Source organism: Microplitis mediator, chromosome 4 (assembly GCF_029852145.1).
Source record: "Microplitis mediator isolate UGA2020A chromosome 4, iyMicMedi2.1, whole genome shotgun sequence".
NCBI lineage: Eukaryota > Metazoa > Arthropoda > Insecta > Hymenoptera > Braconidae > Microplitis > Microplitis mediator.
The window spans coordinates 1,603,765-1,628,336 of NC_079972.1; the positions used below are offsets into that span (position 1 = coordinate 1,603,765).

Genomic DNA, 24,572 nt, shown 5'->3' on the forward strand with positions numbered 1-24,572 from the left:
TGTGTTAATTCCACAGTAACACACAAAATGTGTTAATATAGAGTGTATAACACATTTTTTATGTTACAAAATAAAGTGACACAAACTTTGTGTTAGTTTAACACACTACAGTTTTAACACAAACCGTTTTTGACACAAATACACAATATTTTTTACTGTGTGTGTATTGGTCCGAGAGTAACATTCAAAAAGTGTCACTTTCGTGGAAAATAACATGTTTGTATGCTAACAAATCAATCGCGATTGAAACTGGTCAAACAAGATAAAGTGTGGTGAAGTTACACACAAAAGTGTTAAAAATTTAACACTTTAATTTTTAGCACGCGCTTTTTTTACACTGACGAATCCTTTTTACTGTGAATACTGCACAGTAAAAAATATTGTGTGACTGCGTTAAACAACGGTCCGTGTTTAATTTTTTATGCTGATTATTTCGTGTTAAATCAACACATATGTGTGTGTTACTTTAAAATTTTAAATCGATCTACAATTTAACATTTGAAAGGTGTTAATTAGTACAAAGATTAAAATTATCAACATTTATTAAGTGTTACTTTAAAATTATCACAAAATTTATGTTGAAAACTCAATCGATAATCCCGGAGGAATTATTCGAAAAATCAAAGTGAAATCCCGGGAAAAAATGATCAGACCTGATCAGACATGAACAGGCATGAGTCTTCAGGCCTGATCAGACATGAAAAATGACCATGCCTGACCAGGCCTGATCAGGCATGTTCAGGTCTGATCAGGTATGTTCATGTCTGTTCATGCCCATCCGGGTAAAAAAATTATATATAAAAAATGGCCCTATATAATTATATATAATTATGTATAACTGTATTCAATTATACATGTATATAATTATTGCTATAAAAATAAAAAAAATAAAAAATTCGGGCGTGTGCAGGATTTGAACCGTGGACCTTGCGCTCGATAGTCTAACTCGCTACCCACTGACCTAAGAGATTTAGTTGAAAAGTAAGTTTCGTATAAACTTCAAGTAATAAAAATTTTATACGTGATAGATTCTTGGTCAACAAAATTTTAGATCTATTAGCAGACATGAACAGACATGAACATATATGACCAGGCATGAACAGGCATGGACAGGTATGAACAGGCATGAACAGACATGACCAGGCATGGACAGGTATGATCAGGCATGAGCGTATTCAACGCTTCAGACATGACCAGGCATGGACAGGTATGAACAGGTCTAATTTCGGGCCTGATCATACATGAACAGGCATGGTCAGGCCTGAGTGTATTCAACGCTTCAGACATGAACAGACATGAACAGGCATGGACAGGTATGAACAGGCATGATCAGACCTGACTGTATTTAACGCTTCAGACATGAACAGGCATGATCAGGCCTGAGTGTATTCAACGCTTCAGACATGAACAGGCATGGACAGGTCTGATCAGGCCTGATCATGTCTAATTTCAGGCCTAATCATACATGAACAGGCATGATCAGGTCTAATTTCAGGCCTGATCATACATGAACAGGCATGGTCAGGTCTGATCATTTTTTCCCGGGATCAATAATTTATAAATGTAAATCTAACTTGGAATTTTAATTATTAATATATTAAATTTACCATTTAACTAAAAATTGTAATTTTTCATTCTAATAAAAAATATTAAGTCATATATAATCTCGAATTATTTCATATAATATTAAAATTATTTTTTCGCAAAATAAAAATATGTTTTTAATTTTTTTTAAAAGAAACGAATTGATTTACTATTTACAACTGATCTGCAATATCACGTGATTTTTTTCTAATCTTGACTCTGATAAAAACATTGTTGGCTATCAATAAATAGTTAAATGTTAAGTAATATTTATTGTTACTGTTGATAAGCTCAAAATAATACTTACATAAATTATATTTATTAAATATTCATAGTACAAAAATAAAATGTAAAAGTTAACACTTTTTTTTTGGGTTGTCACTGTTATTCGAAAAGTGTTGAATTCTCTTCTCCTATTACCCGAATTTTGTGTTGAAATTATAACACAAAGTTTGTGTTAAAATTCAACATAAATAGTCTGTGTTAAGAAATAACACAAATATTGTATGGACCGTTTTTAACACATAGATTATGTTGATTTTAACACAATATTTTTTACTGTGTGTATAATAATGCTATAAATAAAACCACGTATATATTGATCACAGTAAAAATCTCTGATTCGTAATAGTACATCATAAAATTGGTGCTTTGCTGCAATGACAATTGCAACTTTTTAATTAACTATGAATTTTTTTTATATCTGAAATGTCTAATGAATTAACGTGATACACTTTTTGTTTTACTAGCGGTGGGATCCGAAAAGTTCATTATCAAAGCATGATTTTGACCGAAAAGTGACTGAAGCTGATGCATTTTTACAATTGCTTATTGATCAAATAGCATTAATAGAAAGCAAGCTAAATAATGAGAATGAAAAAGACGACAAAGAGCAAAAATATGCTACTATTTTAGTCAATGCTAACGCTGTGCTCAATTCTATTAAACATACTATTGTACAACTTCAAATTGCAAAGGTACATAATATTTTAATAATAAACTAAGTTCAAAATTCCACTTATATCCGTGGTTAAAAAAAAATTGATCTATTGAATGATAAATGTATAACTATATTAGACTGTGTTGACCCGAGTCAAAATTAAAAAAGTGATTTGAGCCTCCAAATCCTACACGAGGGTAAGGAGGTTAAAATCATCTTCTTAGAATATGAAAATCCATGCATTAAAAAAGTAATTTGAACCTAAACGTGGTAACTTTGTCCACTTTTACCAAGTTTAGGTTCAAATCATCTTTTTAAAAAGGTAAAATAAGCCTCTAGAGCCTAAATTTATAGATTGAGAAAGACTTTCATCGGATCGCGTACAATTGGTAAGGAAACAGAAGGGAAAAGGGGGTCACTAATTAGAAATGTCCGCCATGATCGAAGAAAATTTGATATTTAAAAATTTAAAAAATAATTTCTTAGTAATAAATGTTTTGTCGTAAGAATGAAAATAATAAAATTTAAAATATTAATAATAATAGCTAAAGTTATACGAGTAGGCATTCAAATAGAATAGTACAAAGTTATTCGAAATTCGAATTGAATAATTAGAGCTTTTGACTTGTTAATATATGATTAATTAATTACTTTATGTGAACAATTAATACAAACGATGTATTGGAAAACGAAAACTGCCAAAGAATTTGAAAAAAACTGCTGAAAACTAACCGGCTGCCGCCGGGATTCGAAACCACGACCTTACGAATATGAAGCCCAACCACTGCCGCGCTGCTACTGGGACGCTCACGATCAGTTGGAAATATCTTTACTAGGGTGATCCAAAAAATAACAAACTTTTTTTTTTTCTTCCAAACAGGTTCAAAAGTTTCATTTAGATAAAAAAAGACGCCTGTGAAAATTAGAGCTCTTAATATTAACATTAAGAGGTTCCTCATCGCACTTTTCTATTTCCCATAAGAATAACATGGGAACAATTTTTTTTACGTCTTCTGATTTTTATAAGTAGCTAACGATGCGTCATAGGAATAATTAGTAGACATATTTTTGTAGGGAATTGAATGCTCTACAAAAAAAGATTCTTATCATTTTTTGAGGAATCTATTTGTTCAAAAGTTATTTGAGGTTGAAGTCGAATTCATATTAAATTTTGAGATTTTCTACTTTTCCGGCGAAACTACCAGACTTATTACAAAATATCATCAGACCTTTTTTGTAGACAATTTTATTCCCTAAAAGTTATTTCTAACAAAGTTTTTTCGAATTCCGCATTGTTTTCTAGTGATTTTTATTTTAATGTCAAGCTCTTAAAATCGATCAGAAGACTATTTTTTTATGAGCATGACATTAAAATAAAAATCACTAGAAAACAATGCGGAATTCGAAAAAACTTTATTGGAAATAACTTCTAGGAAATAAAATTGTCTACAAAAAAGGTCCGATGATATTTTGTAATAAGTCTGATAGTTTCGCCGGAAAAGTAGAAAATCTCAAAATTTAATATGAATTCGACTTCAACCTCAAATAACTTTTGAACAAATAGATTCCTCAAAAAATGATAAGAATCTTTTTTTGTAGAGCATTCAATTCCCTACAAAAATATGCCTGCCAATTATTCCTATGACGCATCGTTAGCTACTTATAAAAATCAGAAGACGTAAAAAAAATTTTTCCCATGTTATTCTTATGGAAAATAGAAAAGTGCGATGAGGAACCTCTTAATGTTAATATTAAGAGCTCTAATTTTCACAGGCGTCTTTTTTTATCTAAATGAAACTTTTGAACCTGTTTGGAAGAAAAAAAAAAATTTGATATTTTTTGGATCACCCTAATTTTTACATACTTAGAACGCAGCTATTACTATAATAATAATATTATGCTAAAGAATTGAGCTCATTCGAAGTTACGGATCAAAAGTATGGTAGGCCTTGTAGGGTTAAAACATCTTTTTAAAAAGGTAATTTACTCCTCCATACGCTACTTTTAGGGTATCGAGGACTTAAATAACATATAACATTCTGCGGCGAGTCCAACATCAAAAGAACTGAGGCTTTTGAGGCTCAAACTACTTTTTTAATTTTGACTCGGGTTATTATAATAAAATCAATGTGTATTAGGGCCAGTTTTTCATACCGGGTTTATTTATAATCCGGGTTTAAGTAAGAGTGAGAGTCAAGTTTGAAAGTTGTGGGTGCTAAACTACTTTAAATTTACTGGCAATCAATTTCTTTTTTTTTTTTTAGTATAATTTCACTATGTAAAAACTGACATATAATTAACATTTATCGAAATTATTTCAGAATACAGCTATTCCAGTTAATGGTATTTATAAAGGACCTTCTAATATTAATGACACATGTATTTTCACAACTTCTGCGCATGGTAATTTTGTTTGATATGATGCAAAGTTAAATTGATTATATGTCACCATTATATTAACACTAATTACTTTGTTATAAGTTCCAGCAGGAGAACCAGAATCTGTCGTACAAATAGGCATCGAATTAGGTTCAGAATGTCTTGAACCCAGAGCTTCGAATCTTCCTAATGGTTTGTAATTTATGTATTATAATATGTTTGATTTCATTCTTTTATTTATTTTCTTCTGATTAATTATTAATTACACCGGCACACAAAAAAATTAAGTAGAATGTGCATTTGACCGGACCTACCTACGAGTACGTATTTTGGTCCGCTGAATCCGAATTCGAGGTCAGTTTGACCCCTGCACCCTCGAAATTTCGAGAAAACTTCGAAAAACCGTAAAAATGATGAAAATCGGCAGTTTTAATGATAAAAAAATTTTTTGGAACTGAGCTAAGCGTGATTTTCATGTATTTCGATCCGCTGAATATGAATCGAAACTTTATTGAGACCACGAGCCGTTTCAAATGTAAAAAAATCACAAAAACCCTTCAAAATGCGCCAAGTAAAAAATCTAATTCGGGAAATAACGTACACCCTAATATGCATACAGCTTTAAGAATCTATCGCAATATTCAAGCAACCCTAGCGGATCCGAATTACGGTAAATTACAGTAATTACCGTAAAATACGGTAATTTACGGTATTCCGTAAAATTATCGTAAATTATGATAAAATACGGTCAATTACCGCAATATACGGTAAATTGTCGTACTTTGCCGTAAATTGCCGCATTTTTACCGTAATTAACGATAAATTACCTATATTGCATGATTTGCGGTAATTCTACTGAATACCGCAATTTGCGGCAACTTATGTAAGTACCGTATTTTTACGGCAAATTTACGGTAAAATACTGCGGTATTTTACGGCAAAATTGCGGGTTTTTTTTACCGCAATTTACGGCATTCAGATGAATTACCGTAAAACGCATCATTTTATCGTAAATTACGGTGAGTTACGGCAAATTGCAGTAATGTGTGGTAAATTACGGTAACTTGCCGTAATTCGGATCCACTAGGGTAGGGAGGGTACTTGACTAACTATAATAGATTATGACACAATTCCTTGAAAAATCCACCGTAAAAACAAATACAATAATTAGATTTTTGAAAAATCTACCTAATAATTATTTTTCAATTTATGCCCTAGCGGATCCGAATTACGGTAATTACCGTAATTTACGGTATCCAGAAGCATTACTGAATTTACGATAAATCACGGTATTTTACCACAATTTAAAGTAAAATGCGGCAATATCGTAAATTACGGTAAAATACCGTAAATTGCCGCAAATGCTGATAAATTGCCGTATTTTACCTAAATTACGGTAATTCTGCTGGATATCGTATACCGCGGTAAATTACGGCAATTACCGTAATTCGGATCCGCTAGGGTGAGGTTCGGAGATTTTGTCCTAAAAAAATGAAAATATCGAAAAAAAAAAAAAAATTATTTAGTCTTGATAACAACATTATTTTACTTTTTTTTCCCCATCAATTTTTGCAGGGAATTCCTTCAGAAAAAAATACAAGTATACATTAAAGAATTATTATAATTTATAGCTCGTAATCTGATGGTTCCGGATTTTTCATATTCGTCATCGGATGAAGATGAAGATTATTATGATGCCACAGAAGATATTTCTACAATGTCATCGTCTCAACATCATTTCCAAAGGCAAGTATTTATTTCAAATCAGTTCATTATACAGTGGGATCTTTTTAACTTTTACATTCCTTAACTTTGAATTCACTCTATTTTTACAAAAATAGTTAAAGAACTGTCCATGCACTGTCGTGTATTCTATAACTTTGATTTCATGAATTTCAAACCCTTCAATGTCAAAGGTAGAGAGCTTCAACTGTATGTAGAGGTTGAAACTTTTCTACAGTATTTTGACTTGGAATTATTCCACTTGATTGATTAAAGAATTGATTCTTTATATTTACAAAACCAAAATATTTGAAATTTTTTAATATTGGTAGCAGTGATCACGGCGCAAAAGCCAATCTTCCAACATTACGGGAGATTTCCAGTCATCAAGATCCTCGTAGGCAACAAGGAAATCCTCCGATTAAAGTAGACGGATCTCTAGACTACGATGGTACGTTATGAATCTATTTTACTATATGTGAAAAATCAAAAATTTGCATTTATAGTATCTTACAAGGAAGGTATCCCAAGTGTCCCTCTCCAATTTCGACGAGACTGAGATATGTTATATTCCGTCGATGTCTAAAGGACACTTGTTTTTTTATCTGCGGAAAAACATCTAGGGGGTGAAACCACCCCTCAAAGTTTAGACTCCAAAGGGGTGTTTTTCAAGTTTCGCATACTTGCAGTTTCAATAATCACATGGGACCAACGGCATAATTTTCGGGGTGAAAAATAATAAAAAGTGCCATTAGTATTATAATAAAAAAGTAAACAGAACGAAAGTTATAAGGGTTAAAATTCACAAAACTTTTATTTTAAAAAAACTATCCAATGGATTTTAACCAAGCAGGCGGCGATCGAAAGAGGAAAAAAAATCTGTCTATCGGTTGACCCTGCGGGCCAGCTCCAAAACTTCCCACTGTTTTCGAGCTCCTTGAGCTCAAAAACATTGTTGTGAATACATTTTCGAGCTCAAAAATACTTTTGTGTGCCTTTGTTTTTGAGAAAAAACGTTTTTTACCATTCACTAGACATAACATGCTCGCTTCGCTCGCCTTCATTCTTTCAAAATCCCACCACTATCTCAATCGACCAATCGACAACCGAATAAAATAGTCACAGAAGTGAAGTAAAACGATACGGCATCCGGTCATCAACTTTTTAGAAGAGGATTTCTCCAACGATATCTCTCGAACAAATTAACCGATTGAGATGGCTAAGGCGGCAATCGACGCGTTATATCAAGTTCTAGAGCTGATTAGATTTTGAAGTCGATCGTTCCCGTCGTTTCTGAGAAATCGATAAAAAACTAAAAAAAAATTTTTTTGTCGTAATTTGCAAATATTTTCGAGTCTACTTGATCAAATAATCTGAAATTTTCTGAAAAGTTGATGGCCAACAAGCTCTTTCGATTGCCGCCTGAACCATCCAAATCGATTTATTAGTTAAAAAGTTATAGAGCGTTCACACACACACATACACACTCGGACATCACTCTGAAAATAGTCAGAATAACTTCCTAGGACCTCAAAACGTCGACACCTGATGAAAATTCGATTGAAAATGTGTTTGAGTCTGAAGAGCTCATACACAGACATCGGCATCCATTAGTATTTTCGAGCTCGAAAAGCTCGAAAACTACGGGAAATTTTGGGGCTGGCCCATAGGGCCAACCGATGCCCAGATTTTTTTGATTTTTTTGAAAATTTCTAATTTTCTTGGCGGGAAGTTTTAAAATCTGAAAAACACTCCTCGAACTCGAAAACGGTCTTGTAAATATATTTTCGAGCTCTCCAACTTCATAAAATTTAGTGAAACTACATTAAATTTCGTGAAATTTCATGAAATTTTCGAAAAATTACAAAAATATTTATAAAATCATTCTTCTCAATACTCCTCAGTATTAATGCTAATGAATTTCTATAAAAATTCATAGAATTTTAAAATATTTCACGAATTTTTATGGAATTTGTTAACATTTTATAGGATTCCATTTATTTCGTGTCGCAAAATTTTATAAAAACTGATATAATTTCATAAAACTTTATACAATTTTATAAAACTTTATGTAATCTTATCTAATTTTAGAAAATCATTATCTTAGGATTGGATTAAACTTTTATGAAATTTCATCCAATTTTACCAAATTTTATAAAATGAAATAAATTTTCATTAAATTTTATAAATTATGTATTGAACTTTACTTGTTTTTATTTATTTCAGCTTTATACGAAGAGGAAAGTGAACCAGAAAGTAACTATTCGTTTTCATGATCATTCATTTGCTAGAAAAAAATCTTGAGTTTTATAAGAAAAATAACTTTTTATGTTTTCCCATCGTAGTGGATTCAATGGAGAGCCATGGATCAGTAGTAACTCATCTTTTATCACAAGTTAAAATCGGAATGGATCTAACGAAAGTCGCTTTGCCCACATTTATCCTTGAACGTAGGTCACTTTTAGAAATGTATGCTGATTATTTTGCACATCCAGATCATTTCTTACGGTATTCGTCATGAATTATCGAATGTATCGTATCGGCGCCTTCAGTAGCAAACTTTCTAGTTCCATTTTTCAAATCTTACAGGAGTCAATCTACAATAATAAAGTACTTTTTTTCCAACCTTGAGTAAATATTCAACCAATTATGATATGCCGATTATCATTGGCAAGAAATGTTAAAAATGTAATTCTTTGAAAAATCTAGAATTACCCTCATAAAAATCTTGTTCGAGGCTTGAGCAAGCCTGCACTGAAAAAAATAGATAGGAATGGTTACTGTGCTACACAAGAATGATCGTAAAGTATGTAAGAATTAATCTTAGCACATTACTAGTTCTCGTTATAATAGTAATGGGTCGTTTTTACATACGACTGAGTACGATCCAACATAGCAACCATTACTATGTTACATATTATGTCGAAAACATGACTGGTTATTGTGTTCACAGTCACCATTCGCTTTCCAGATAATACAGGTTCCTTTCAGCAGTCAATGTGTTACTATATAAAATAGGTATAGGTTCTGTGTAGAGATGAGAAAGACTCCCCGGACAAATGCGTTCCATTGTCGTTCAGCATAGTAACCATCCCTCGCGGTTTTGGAAATACCGAAATAATACCGGAATTATACGGTATAAATACTGCATAAGTATGGTATTATTCAAGTTATTTTGGCCAGTTTTTTTGCCGCATTACTACCAAAAATTTATGAAAAAAATTCAGAATATTTACGGTAATAAAACAGAAAAAATACGGTATTTTAACAGCATTAAAGCCGTAATTATACAGCATATTTATCGTATATTTTCGGCATTTTTGCAGCATCAAACCGTTCTACCCGGAACAAAAATTATATATAATTATATAAAATTTTATTTAATTATATATAATTATATATAACATTATAAAGTTATATGTACAATAACTGTCATGAAAAAAAAAAAAAAAAAAAAAAAAACCCGCCAACTCGTGGGCTCGATCCCGAGTCCTAATGATTTAAAGCCTGATCTGTTAACCATTATGCCAAATCGCTTATTCGAAAGTTGATACTAATTGTATTTATATCTATACAAACAAACTTAAGAAAATTGAAAACCTCAATTTTCCCGGATTCTTATTTTCACTTACATTCTTTTGTTTCAATAAGAAATGTGTGAACTAATAGAATAAAATATAAAATTTTACACTTTGCACATTTTCGATGATTTTAACCGCAGAAGCAAATATAAAATAAAACCAAATTTTTTACAATTTTTCATTATATCAGGATAAATCTGGCAAAATCGCAGGATATCTACGGTATAGTTATCAAAAAAATACGATTGTATTATTATAAAATTATCGCATTATTGCGGTATTTATATAGCATTTTTTCGGTAAAAGTTCGGCATTTTTATAGTAATTTTACTATAGTAATCTGGTAACTCTACAGTATAAGTACAGGAAAAAAACTGGCCAATATAACCATATTATTACCAAATTATTACGGTAAATTTACGGCATGTGTATAAATGCCGAAAATTTACGACATTTTTACAGCATTCGCAAAACCGCGAGGGATTCTTTTGCTGGACAGGAACTGTTGCTTTCAGTCACATGTCTGGCTACTGTTGAACGGGAACTAATGTTGTAAACAGCACTCAGACATGTGACTGAAAGCAACAGTTCCTGTCCAGCACAAGAATGGTTACTATGCTGAACGACAATGGAACGCATTTGTCCGGGGAATCTTTCGCATCTCAACACAGGACATATACCTATTCTATATAGTAACACATCGACTGCTGAAAGGAACCTGTATTATCTGGAAAGCGAATGGTGACTGTGAACACGATAACCAGTCATGTTTTCGACATAATGTGTAACATAGTAATGGTTGCTGTGTTGGCTCGTACTCAGTCGTATGTAAAAACGACCCATTTCTATTATTACGAGAACTAGTAATGTGCTAAGATTAATTCTTACACACTTTACGATCATTCTTGTGTAGCACAGTAACCATTCCTATCTAATTTTTCCCGTGTGGTCTCAAGCTCGATAGACGTTAGTATCTTTTCCTACCTATGTGTCTTGCTGCAGATACTTGTGGCTAGATTTCAATAGCAAGTCTAGTACAAGCCTTACACAAGGAATTGATGCCAGATTATAACTCAATTCTGGAGGAAGATTATTGTTCGAAATAGTTGCGTATGGCTTGCTCAACATCTGTTCAAGGCTCAAAATTGACTTTGAGCCTTGAGCAGATCTTGAGCAAACCATGCGTAAGTACCTGCCGTGAGTTACTGGTGCAAGAAATACGCCAGAAACTTTTCAACTGCTCCGTACCTAAGACATCTTCAATATTTTTGTGTACAATGCCTTGAGCAAGTCATGCACAAGTCTTGATGACAATTTCTTGCTACATGATCTTGCGCAAGACCCATACGTAGAAAAAGACACTAGTGACTAGGGGGTTCGCTCAAGGCACTGGTACCAGAATCTTGCTCAAGCATGTGGGCAGGAGGTTTGCTAATGAGAGCGTTGATATATCATGTTATAATAATATTTTAATTTTACAATTATAATATCTTAATTAATTATCAGTATTGCTGATTTACCAACTCCAAAAGAACGTATGATTCAAGTTGTACGATGGTACTTATGTAGTTTTCACGCTGGCCGTAAATCTGGGGTTGCAAAAAAACCTTATAATCCTATATTAGGAGAAATATTCCGCTGTTACTGGGATGTTGAGGAAGCCTCTAGTAATTCTAAAAGCGACACTGCTAAACCATCTGTAGATGACAGTATTAATGATGGACCAGTACCTTGGTGTCGAAATGATCAACTTTATTTCATTGCGGAGCAAGTATCACATCATCCTCCTGGTAAGTGTGATCTAAGCTATAACTTATCAGCTATACATGGAAAAAAAATTCCAATTAAATTTACGATGCTAACATCGTAATTTTTCCTATTGATTACACCGGCACACAAAAAAAATTAAGTAGAATGTGCATTTGACCGGACCTACCTACGGGTACGTATTTTGATTCGCTGAATCCGAATTCGAGGTCAGTTTGACCCCTACACCCTCGAAATTTCGAAAAAACTTCAGAAAACCGTAAAAATGATGAAAATTGGCAGTTTCAATGATAAAAACAAGTTTTGGAACTAAACTAAGCGTGATTTTCATGTATTTCGATCCGCTGAATATGAATCGAACCTTTATTGAGACCACGAGCCATTTTAAATGTGAAAAAATCACACAAAACTCTCGAAAATTCCGAAAAAATATAGTTTTCATGATAAAAAAACTTCTTCTAGTCCAATTCAGATAAAATTTTATATCTTTTGATGTCTTCAATTCGCATCTTAATTTTTTTAGTCTATTCACCCTCTAAAGCTGGAAAAATTCGAAAAAATTGTAAAAATTACCATTTATAACAGAAAAAAAATTGATTGAACATGATTTAATGCCTAAAATAAATACTCTATAACGTAGATATATCAAATAACTTGAAATCTGTGAAAAACACAAGACATAAAAAGATAAAAAAAAATGATTTTTACGAATCCTAAACTTTCCTTCGTTTGTATCGCACTCTTTTATCCTCAAATGATTCATCGACCAAAAAAATTGCTTTTTTCGGAATTTTGGAGGGTTTGTGTGATTTTTTTACATTTAAAACGGCTCGTGGTCTCAATAAAGTTTCGATTCATATTCAGCGGATCGAAATTCATGAAAATCACGCTTAGTTCAGTTCCAAAAAATTTTTTTATCATTGAAACTGCCAATTTTCATCATTTTTACGGTTTTTCGAAGTTTTCTCGAAATTTCGAGGGTGTAGGGGTCAAACTGACCTCGAATTCGGATTCAGCGGACCAAAATACGTACCCGTAGGTAGGTCCGGTCAAATGCACATTGTACTTAATTTTTTTTGTGTGCCGGTGTTATTGTTGTGGTGGACTATATCTTTAAAATCATATTTTTGATGATGTAGCATTGAAAATTTCATTTAAAAAATAATACTTTAGACAAATGCCACAGTCTTAAGCTCTTTAGTATAAATTACAATGCGAACATTGTAAAATTTGATGTAATAGAAATTTTAGATAAAAGTATAAAATAATATCCGCTTGGACGGGTGTTGGATTCGAACACGAGATCTTTCGAGTGCGATGTTAAAATTGTAATTTTTGAAATACTTTTTAATCCAAAAAGTCTTTGATAAAATTGCGATGTTAAATAGTTAAAAATGTAACCTACATACCCTAGCAGACCTGAGTTACCGTAAATTTACGGTATTTTTACCGTAAATCTACCGTAGAATACCGTAAAATTCGAGTAGATTTACCGTAAATTACGGTAAATCCACCGTAATTTACGGTAAATCGGTACTTTACGGTGGATTACCGTAAATTACGGCGGGTATACCGTAAATTTACAGTCGAATATGATAAATCTACCATAAAAAAATTCGGGTGGGTTACCGAATTACCGTAATTTACGGAGGATTACCGTATTTTACGGTAAATTCACCGTAAATTACGGAAAAGCCACCGTAAATTACTGTAAAACCACCGTAAATTACGGTAAATTGGTATTTTACGGTGGATTACCGTAATTTACGGTGGGTTTACCGTAATTTTGGTCCGTTAGGGTAGTAAATTATAAAATAAAACATTTGGAAATTGATGCTAATGAAAGTATAGTCCACGATTACGATGTTAACATCGTAAATTTTAGTGGAATTTTCTTTCCGTGTGGATGGTCGTAATCATTTGAAATACAATACTTAAATAACATGTTACAGTTAGTGCGTTTTATGCGGAGCATCGAGCTAAAAAAATATGTTTTAATGCTCATGTTTGGACGAAAAGTAGGTTTTTAGGTTTAAGTATAGGGGTACACAATATCGGAAAAGGATGGATCAACTTACCGGAGCATGGCGAGGAGTATGTTTTGACTTTTCCAAATGGTTACGGTAGATCTATTTTAACTGTACCTTGGATCGAATTGGGTGGTACAACGACTATAACATGTGCTCAAACTGGTTATCAAGCTACTATAGAGTTTCAGACAAAACCATTTTATGGTGGAAAACGTAACCGCATAGCTTGTCAAATCACACAACCAGGAGAGAAAAAACCTTTTCTTATGATTAATGGAGAGTGGAGTGGAATTTTAGAAGCTAAGTATAATGACGGTGTATGTACCTTTCTTCTTCAAACTTTTATGAAATACAGTAGACTCGTGATTTTCTTCCACCCGGGAAAAAATGATCAGACCTGATCAGACATGAACAGGCATGAGTCTTCAGGCCTGATCAGACATGAAAAATGACCAGGCCTGATCAGGCATGTTCAGGTCTGATCAGGTATGTTCATGTCTGTTCATGCTTATCCGGGTAAAAAAATTATATATAAAAAATGGCCCTATATAATTATATATAATTATGTATAACTGTATTCAATTATACATGTATATAATTATTGCTATAAAAATAAAAAAAATAAAAAATTCGGGCGTATGCAGGATTTGAACCGTGGACCTTGCGCTCGAAAGTGTAACTCGCTACCCACTGACCTAAGAGATTTAGTTGAAAAGTAAGTTTCGTATGAACTTCAAGTAATAAAAATCTTATACGTGATAGATTCTTGGTCAACAAAATTTTAGATCTATGAGCAGACATGAACAGCCATGAACCGACATGAACATATATGACCAGGCATGAACAGGCATGGACAGGTATGATCAGGCCTGAGCGTATTTAACGCTTCAGACATGAACAGGCATGAACAGACATGACCAGGCATGGACAGGTATGATCAGGCATGGACAGGTATGAACAGGCATGATCAGACCTGACTGTATTTAACGCTTCAGACATAAACAGGCATGATCAGGCCTGAGTGTATTCAACGCTTCAGACATGAACAGGCATGGGCAGGTATGCTCAGGCCTGATCATGTCTAATTTTAGGCCTAATCATACATGAACAGGCATGATCAGGTCTAATTTCAGGCCTGATTATTTTTTCCCGGGCAGTCCTCGGAGATATTTGGAAGAAAATCGAGAGAAGGTTAAAAGGCGTGCCCTAGCAAATTTGTTTATACCAAAAATTTTAAGTTTTTTTTTAGTTCATTTCTGGTATAGTAGAAATTGAATAACATTTCGGTATTGTTGTATTTTGAGTCCATTACTTACTATTCACTAACAATAACGTACTGCCGAGTAAACCGGTATGGAAAGGATTCTGTGGGCGAAGTTATAAGGCAGTTAAACTTAGAAATGACATATAAAAAGAATAAATTGCAAGGAAGTCGAAGCGAAAGAAAATCGAGAGTCTACTGTAGTATATTGTGTGACAAGGGATGAAACAAAACGATTTCAGACCAGGATGAAGTTGACTGTCCGAGCCATAGGCGAGGACTGATATTACCCGCAGTCTGAAATCGTGTTTTATCTTGTGTCATACAATATATTTTTTACAGTTACCTGCATTTGAACTTCAAGTTTCAGTGTCAACAGCCAGTTAGAAGCAATTAAAGTTAACTTAAGACCAATGGCGTGATCAACTATTAGCGTGAGCGTAAATTGTGATTTGCAATTTATAACCAAGTAGAGACTATAATTACTATTCATTATTAACACTCATTTTTATAAAACTTTATCACAAAGTTAGAACTGTCAGAAATGACAAGTATCAATTAATTAATCAATGTAACGAGACCGAAGTCCACCTCCGTTTGACCGGAGGCCGATACCTCGCCTATATCAGGCATACTCGCGCTGCGTAGTGTCCCCGTCTTCTGACCCAGATGATACTCTTAGTCGAAAAATATAATCAAGTGACAACTAAGGTGGACATTAACCGGAGGTATAATCAAAAATCCTCATTGCGCGTGGTATGTAACCACAGCCACCACGAGTCCTACCTCTCTCGGGCTGAACACTGCTCCCATCTCAGGAAATAAAGAGACTCTGGTCGCAGTGGGCTCAGAAAGTGGCTCCCCGTGGTACCAGACTCCCAGCTCTGGTCAAAATGGTTGCGTAGGATTAGTGGTGGGGTGCAACTTCTTCCCATACCCTATGTAAAGGGTTTCCTCCACTTATTTCTTTCGGGTTCCCAACAAGCTATTATCCGCTTGTTCATCCCCTGATAGATTTCCTATTTTCCCGAGCTGAGAGATACTCTAATTATTTAAGCCAAATCAAAGTTTTGAGTAACTCGGGGGAAATGACAAGTATCAATTAATTAATGTAACGTGGACCTAAGTCCGCTTCCGCCAACCGGAAGCCGAGGCCTCATCCTTTTGGGCATACTCGCGTTGCGTAATCCCATCTCTTCTACCCAGACGACACTCTCAGTCGAAACCAAGAGTGGACATTTACCGGGGGTATAATCAAAAATCCCCATTGCGTGTGGTATTTAACCACAGCCACCACGAGTCCTACCTCACTCGGCCCCCCATTCCTTCCATCTCAGGAAATAAAGAGACTCTGGCCGAAATGGGGCTTGGAACGGGGCCCCCATAGTACCAATTCCCTGTATTAGTCTACAGGCTGCAGATAAGTGGTGAGTTGCAGTATAACTCATTACCCTAAAAGGGTTTCTTTCACATTATCCCACTTGGATCGTAGGACGGCAACTAATAAAGATTGCCCTCTACCGTCATCCCCAAGTGATTATCATTTGCTAACTATAGCTTGTGATAGTATTCTGTACGGGCTTGTATACCTTAGAAGTTTAAGACAGTCAAAAGGGTAGGTCTCACCTGCGCAGAGGTACCTATTGGCTTCCTGCAACCACGGAGTTGCCACATGTTACAAGGTGCAAAACAAGTGGGCACCGCTAACGGTTGGAGTAATAGTCTCAGAACCCGCGAAGAGGGTGGTACTTGCTTGGTCTGACGCCCCCTAGAGGGCGCCAAAACCTCTTCTGAGAATGACAAGTATCAGAGTTGAAATTGCGAACGACTTCGGTCAGTAGGCAGAAATATACGTGTTTCTTCCCTCGGGAAGAAACAAATAATGTTCCTGTCCGCTGACTGGTGGCCGTCGTGATTTGCGCGTTTGCTAATATTAGTGGCCAGCAAAAAGCCAACTTCCATTTCTTTCATAAAATCCTAGAGTTCAAGTTCGAAGAATAGTAAATCATCAAGGACAAAATAACTAGATAATAGTTTGTTTGCAACTCGAATTATTATGTCATCTTTCTGATATCAAAAAGACATATTTCTGACGTTCATGCCGAGCGGATTGGGGCCGCTCGGAGTCATCTGGGAAGAAAGTAGGGGCTTCGCAGCGTGTGTAAACTCTGAGGAGGTGGGCTTCCGCCTCGTTACATTAATTGTTTTTATTAATATTTTTTCGTGGCATTGAACTCAGTTTCGCTTTTTTCGACTGGGGGTAGAGACACTGAAACTTGAAGTTTCGATGCTGGTATCATGAAAATATTATTGTTGTTATAATATTCATAAATTTTTTTTCCATTTAGCAAACGGATATGTTCGCTGATGTGACTCACATTCCCGTTGTTAAAAAAATGGTAAAACCGATTTGTGAACAAGATGATAATGAATCTCGTAAGGTATGGAGAGATGTAACTGTTGGCTTAAAAATAAATGACATGGACAAAGCAACTGCCGCTAAATGTTTCATTGAACAAAAACAGCGAGATGAAGCCAGAATCCGCAAAGAATCAAATTTATTGTGGAAAACTAAAGTAAGTTATAAGTAATTTTATAAATATTTTTACAATCTCGCCTTTAAATTATGAAAAAATTTTTTTTTTCTTCATTATCTATTTTTATTTGTTTGTACTATAAATGTTTTATGATATTTTTTTATAATTTTTTAGTATTTCAAAGAAACAAAAGATGGAGGATGGATGTACATCAAACCATTAACACAATGACGGAGTTCGACGTACAATTTGCTATAAAAATTGAATTATTTAGTGTTCACAATATACCAAAAATAAAGAGCCTAAAATAGTTATTAAATCTGATATATATATATAAAAGAATTAGTTTCCCAATAAATTTAACTACTAAAAGAAGTGTCGAATTATAGTTTTTTAAGCTATATACATAAACTCTAAATTGGAATAAAGGAAAACAATTTCTTGATAACAATAACTAGTCCAATTAAATGAAGCTTACACCATACTAAGAGGAAAAATGTACATTTTCAAAAAAAAATGCTTGATCCAAGTATTTTAGTTACTTAACCCTTCGTCACTCGCTCAATGAGCGCGGCGCAGCCTTTTTTACAATTATGCAATTTTCTCATCCCGGGAAAAAATGATCAGACCTGATCAGACATGAACAGGCATGAGTCTTCAGGCCTGATCAGACATGAAAAATGACCATGTCTGACCAGGCATGTTCAGGTCTGTTCATGCCCATCCGGGTAAAAAAATTATATATAAAAAATGGCCCTATATAATTATATCTAATTATGTATAACTATATTCAATTATACATGTATATAATTATTGCTATAAAAATAAAAAAAATAAAAAATTCGGGCGTGTGCAGGATTTGAACCGTGGACCTTGCGCTCGAAAGTGTAACTCGCTACCCACTGACCTAAGAGATTTAGTTGAAAAGTAAGTTTCGTATGAACTTCAAGTAATAAAAATCTTATACGTGATAGATTCTTGGTCAACAAAATTTTAGATCTATGAGCAGGCATGAACAGCCATGAACAGACATGAACATACATGACCAGGCATGAACAGGCATGGACAGGTATGATCAGGCCTGAGCGTATTTAACGCTTCAGACATGAACAGACATGACCAGGCATGGACAGGTATGATCAGGCATGAGCGTATTTAACGCTTCAGACATGAACAGGCATGAACAGACATGACCAGGCATGAACAGACATGACCAGGCATGAACAGACATGACCAGGCATGGACAGGTATGATCAGGCATGAACAGGCATGATCAGGCCTGAGTGTATTCAACGCTTCAGACATGAACAGGCATGGACAGGTATGATCAGGCCTGATCATGTCTAATTTCAGGCCTAATCATACATGAACAGGCATGATCAGGTCTAATTTCAGGCCTGATCATACTTGAACCGGCATGGTCAGGTCTGATCATTTTTTCCCGGGATAATTACGGTGACGGATGACGTCGAAAAAATTAGAATGCTTGAATTAGACATTCTAAAAGAATTTCTAGCATTAGCCGCTCCTAAGAAATAAATTATTTTGTTAAAAAAAAATATTTTCATGCGAAAGAAATTGAAAAGCGGCGCGACGCCGCCCAGTGCAAGTTAGTAACCGGTAAATGGCCGCCGCGCGCTGCTGCCAACTTGTGTGTGGTAATATTCTCTTGTACGATATAGATATATAAATATTTAGGTTTGACATTGAGGTATTCTCTCTTAATAGAGATACATTTTTTATTAATAATTAAGAATAATTCTACGCGTAATAAGTATTTCGTCACAAACAAAAATATGTTATTTAAATATTAATTATTATATTTACAAATATATATTTATATTATATGTAATTTGTGTATAATATTCACGAAGAATTTCGAGGTTATAACCACAACAGGTAATTGAATTTTATTTTGTTTTTAATTAATTTTGAGTTAAAATAATGAAAAAATTCTAGTAACAATAGAAGCATTATTAATAATTATAGAATTAATAATAGTAACAATAATAATAATAATAATAATAATAATAATAATAATAATATCAACAATAAATAATTCATTAAAATACATTTGAGTGATAATTTTATGAGCAAGCGATTTTTTTAATAAAATTGTTGTTAAAAAAAATTTAATTTTAATTGAAACGGAGTAATTCCTAATAAAAAAAATTAAAAACAAAATGGAAAATCTATCTTTTATTTTTTAATTTCGATAAAGTAATTATAAAAAAAAATTTCATTTAGATTATTTTTTATATAGATTTAGCAATCTGAAAAATGTGGCAACAGCGCGCTTGATTTAACACGGCGGCGCAGCGCTCACCGCGCGAGTGACGAAGGATGAAAAAGTGATGCGGGTGACGAAGGGTTAAATAGTGCCAAGCAATTATTGCACACCTCAAGCGCGAAAGCGCTGAGGGTGCTCTATTATCACTCGATTTTTTTCGGGTACCTCACTCACTTTCAATCACCTCTACACTTTTTAAAGTATATTAAAATAGGATAAAACTTACATCATCATGTAGAGAATTTATTAAGGAATAATTATAATACAACATAAAGTTGATTATTCAATATGTTATTTTTAAAATAAATACTTCAGTTGAAGAGAGCCCTGATGTCAATTAATTAACTGATGTCTTGTCTTTACGATAACTCCCGAATAAAACGGCTCAGGAACCTAATTTTTTTTATTAGCATTGATTTGGTGACTACAAGAATCCTTTCGTTAATCAGTATCCAACTGTTTCTGGTTTTATTGTAATTAATAAAAACTTAGAAACTTATAATTCAGGAAGAATTTAGCTGCTATTTTCGTACTGTTGTTATTATTTATGCAATTATTTTCTTTTTTCTCTACCAACTACTACCATCAATACTAGCGTAACTGTATAGGATTTAAAAAAAACGATATCTAAAACAAAAACGCGGGATATTTAAAAAAAATTAAACTGAAAACAAGAAATAAAAAAAAGAAACATTAATAATTTAAAAGTGGAACAAAAATTCATAATTACAAAAAAACTAACGCTATGAAATAAGAATAAAATAAAAATATAATGAGCGATTGAGGTGTGCACTTTTGGATTTTCCAACTTTTTTAACTTCCCGCTAAGAAAATTGTAAATTTTCAAACATTCGGGAAGATATTGGTTTCGGTCCGATTTACGAAAATCGAATTTTCAACTCAAAGTTCGGGAACTTGAGTATCTAATTATCTGCATCGTCGCCTAGAAGAACAGTCAGCTCTATCTGTAAAATTAGATTTCCGTCCACTAGTAGACGCAACAAGTCGGGGTCACTTCGTTTGAAGAAATCTCCGAGGTATACGTAATTGTCGTAGTCGTTGAAAGGTTGTATTTTTGCAGGTAGTCTCAGTAGGTTACCATCCTCATCCACCACACAGCATTCGAGCTCGAAGCTGATTTCGGAATGCTCCGATCTAATGGAAGGATCCCCAAGGAGATCCAGTGTTCATCTTCTTCGTCGTAGCTAACCTCCACTTTGAAGCCCCAAACGTCGTTAACGTCGACACCTGAACAAAACTCTGTGTATAACGGAGTAATTGTCCCGGTTTCGTTGGTGAAGAGAAGTTCGTCGAAGTCTTCCATCACAATGGTGCGTGCACTAGTGTACGTTAATTTTTGAAAATCACAGTCCATGATGATTCAGGCAATTGATCGTCATTAAATAAAGAATTTAACTTGCGAGGCGTACAGTGCAACGTTTCAAGCGTAATGACTGCCACTGACCGTGTGACATATAAACTTTGACCATCCCCTCCACTAAATTTTGACTAACTACCGGAAAGGTAAATTTTACCCCCACTCCCTAAAAAAGACCAATCATGACGATATTATTTTCTCTCTTCATTCTTAATTTTAACTAATTAAAATCGAGAAATTGCATCACTATGAAATATGATCAATGTAAGTGGACTTTTTATAATAAATTGAAATTAGACTGGCATATAAATCCAGCCAACAAGAAATTTAAATCTATATCAATATTTTTATTTTAAATTTCACTCAAGTTGGGACGATGATGAAAATCAAAAAATATGTACAAATTTTATATATTTCTAGACGAAATAAATCCAAAAATTTGGTTCTAAGGATTTTTAATTATAGTATATGAATATTACGGGAGATTTCCTTAAAGTAACATTAAAACCAAATTTTTAATTTGTAATGACACACTTTTTTTCGTAACCCAGGCTATTTTTCCCGCCACTCTACTACTCCTTCATTGTTTCGCAGATACCAACGTCTATATTGTTGTTATTATTTCACGTCGGTTTCTGCGATCCAATCACCGCTTAGGAAATATTCCCTCTGCGTTATAAATTTTTTCATTAGCTCGCTGATACCGACGTTATAACTATTGTTGTTGTTTTACGTTAAAAATAATTACTTGATAAATGTTAGATATTTTTAATTTTCTTAGACATTTAAAAGTGGACATCAATATTGAAAAAATATTGGAGCAAGGATTTAAGTTAAGGGAGACAAAGCTTTAATCGGTTTTTTTTTTAAAACTCTACTGATATTAATTTGTAGAAAGTGAAATTGTCAACAAAAAAAAACCTCTAACATTTTATGACATGTCTTATAGTTTCGCCGGAAAAGTGGAAAAGTCTCCAACTTTACTTCGAGCTTTAATAACTTTTGAACAGGTGGATTTATTAAAAAATGATAGGAGACCTTTTTTGTAGAGCGTTCAATTTCCTATGAAGACATGTCTTGATCTATTCGATCTATTAATTTGTTAACGAGTTAAGAATATTCAAATTTAAAAAAATCGGTCTATCACTCGACCCTGCGGGCCAGCCCTAAAACTTCCCGCTGTTTGCGAGCTCAAGAACCTCGAAAACATTAATGTGAATACTTTTTCAAAAAAAACGTTTTTCACCATTTTTTCTCCAATGATATCTCTTAAACGAATTGACCGATTGAGACGGTTAAGGTGGCGATCGACGCGTTTTATCAAGTTCTAAAGCTGATCAAATTTTGAATTCGATTTATCGAGTCGTTCTTGAGATATTTAAAAAAAAATAAAAAAAATTTTTTTTTTCAATTCTTTCGACAACGGTTTCTCTTGAACGAATGAACCGATTTTGATGGTTGAGGTGACATTCGACGCGGCTTATAAAGCTTTAAAGCCCAGTCGATTTTGGAATCAATCCATCGAGCACATTAAAAGTTATCCAAAAAAAACATTTTTGAAAAAATTTTATTTTTGGAATATCTCTGAACGAGCCCTACCGATCAAGTTCAATTTTCCACATCTTCAAGATATTGACAAGCCACGTCGAATGACACCTTAAAGTTCAAAATCGGTTTATCCGTTCAAACGATACAGGTATTTACATACGTACACTCAGACATCATCTTGAAATTAGTCAGAATAGCTTCCTAGAAGCTCAAAACGTCAAGATCTCTTAGAAACTCGATTTTCGTAAATCGGACCGAAACCAATAACTTTCCGAATTTTTGAAAATTTACAATTTTCTTAGCGGGAAGTTAAAAATCTTGACTCAAGAAAATTTTTCTTCAACCAAGAAATTTTTCAGTGGGTGGAATGAAAACCGGAAATTTCTTGAACGAAGTAAAATAATTCCTTGAATTTTACATCTTGAATTAAGAAAAAAATTCTTAAGCCAATACACTTTTCATACTTGGTCAAATAATAGAATTACTTGTTTTAAAAACTTGCATTTCTTAGTATAATAAACATTTTTCTTAATCTAAGTATGTTACTTAGTTGAACCAAGAAATAAACATATTTGATTCAAGAAAGTTATACACTTAATTAAAGAACTATGATGTTTTAGAACAATAAACAGTACGAACATGAACTAAAAATAAAGGGAGTTGGTTTAACAAATTTAAACTCTTGGTTTGAGTATAGTGTACTTTCTCTGACCAATCACACGAAAAATCTCAAACCAAGATTACAAGAGTCTCGAGCGAAGAAGGTCTTGGATTCGCACCTTAAGAAATGAATACCCCTTACTCTCCGTTCATTACGGAGAATCCAAAACTGTGGTTGGCGCAGGATGAGGTGCAGTTTTCAACTTACAAGGTAACAACTGAGCGCGCGAAATTCGACCTGATGATACCGTTGCTTGAAACCCGCATTGCCACTGAAGTGCAAGGCGCCATCGTAAATCCTTCAGTAAACACGCCGTACAGCGATTTAAAAGTCGCGGTAATCAAATGCTTCGCAAAATCTGAAGCACGCATTACGCAGCTCCTCGACAGAGAGAGACTCGGCGATCGAACTCCGTCGCAACACTTGCACCACCTGCGTTCATTAGTTTTCGGCATCGACGATGCTATTATCAAAGCACGTCGATAAAAAATAAATAAAAAATAATCCCAGGTAACAGCATTTTCGAGCTCGAAGAGCTCGAAAATATATTCACAGTAATATTTTCAAGCTCCCTGAGCTCGAAAACAGCGGGAAGTTTTGGGGCTGGCCCGCAGGGTCAACCGACGCCCAGATTTTTTTTTCTGTATTTCTTCTATATCTTAGAGTCCATTTGATCGATCGATTTGTAATTTTCAGAAAAGTTGACGGCCAACAAACTCTTTCGACTGCCGCCTCAACCATCTCAATCGGTCAGTTCATTAAAAAGATATGAAGAGTTTACATCCATATTCACACACACACACACACACACACACACACACACACACACACACACACACACACACACACACACACACACACACACACACACACACACACACACACACACACACA

General features: G+C 34.0%; 1 protein-coding gene across 7 annotated transcripts in view; it reads left to right on the forward strand.

The window, feature by feature from the left end:
• Positions 1–19,700, forward strand: part of LOC130666494 (oxysterol-binding protein-related protein 9) — a 42,128-nt gene extending 22,428 nt beyond the window's left edge. Inside the window, exons 3-13 of one of the 7 annotated variants that reach the window (XM_057467532.1) lie at positions 2,334–2,561; positions 4,846–4,927; positions 5,006–5,095; positions 6,535–6,649; positions 6,958–7,076; positions 8,852–8,881; positions 8,971–9,133; positions 11,713–11,996; positions 13,926–14,320; positions 17,613–17,840; positions 17,976–19,700. In XM_057467532.1, coding sequence (XP_057323515.1) covers positions 2,334–2,561; positions 4,846–4,927; positions 5,006–5,095; positions 6,535–6,649; positions 6,958–7,076; positions 8,852–8,881; positions 8,971–9,133; positions 11,713–11,996; positions 13,926–14,320; positions 17,613–17,840; positions 17,976–18,032 — 1,791 coding nt within the window. In that variant the 3' untranslated portion in view covers positions 18,033–19,700. The remainder of the gene's footprint in view (positions 1–2,333; positions 2,562–4,845; positions 4,928–5,005; positions 5,096–6,534; positions 6,650–6,957; positions 7,077–8,851; positions 8,882–8,970; positions 9,134–11,712; positions 11,997–13,925; positions 14,321–17,612; positions 17,841–17,975) is intronic. The other 6 variants (XM_057467533.1, XM_057467534.1, XM_057467535.1 and 3 more) reach the window with 6 other exon arrangements.
• The last annotated feature ends 4,872 nt before the right edge of the window (positions 19,701–24,572 follow it).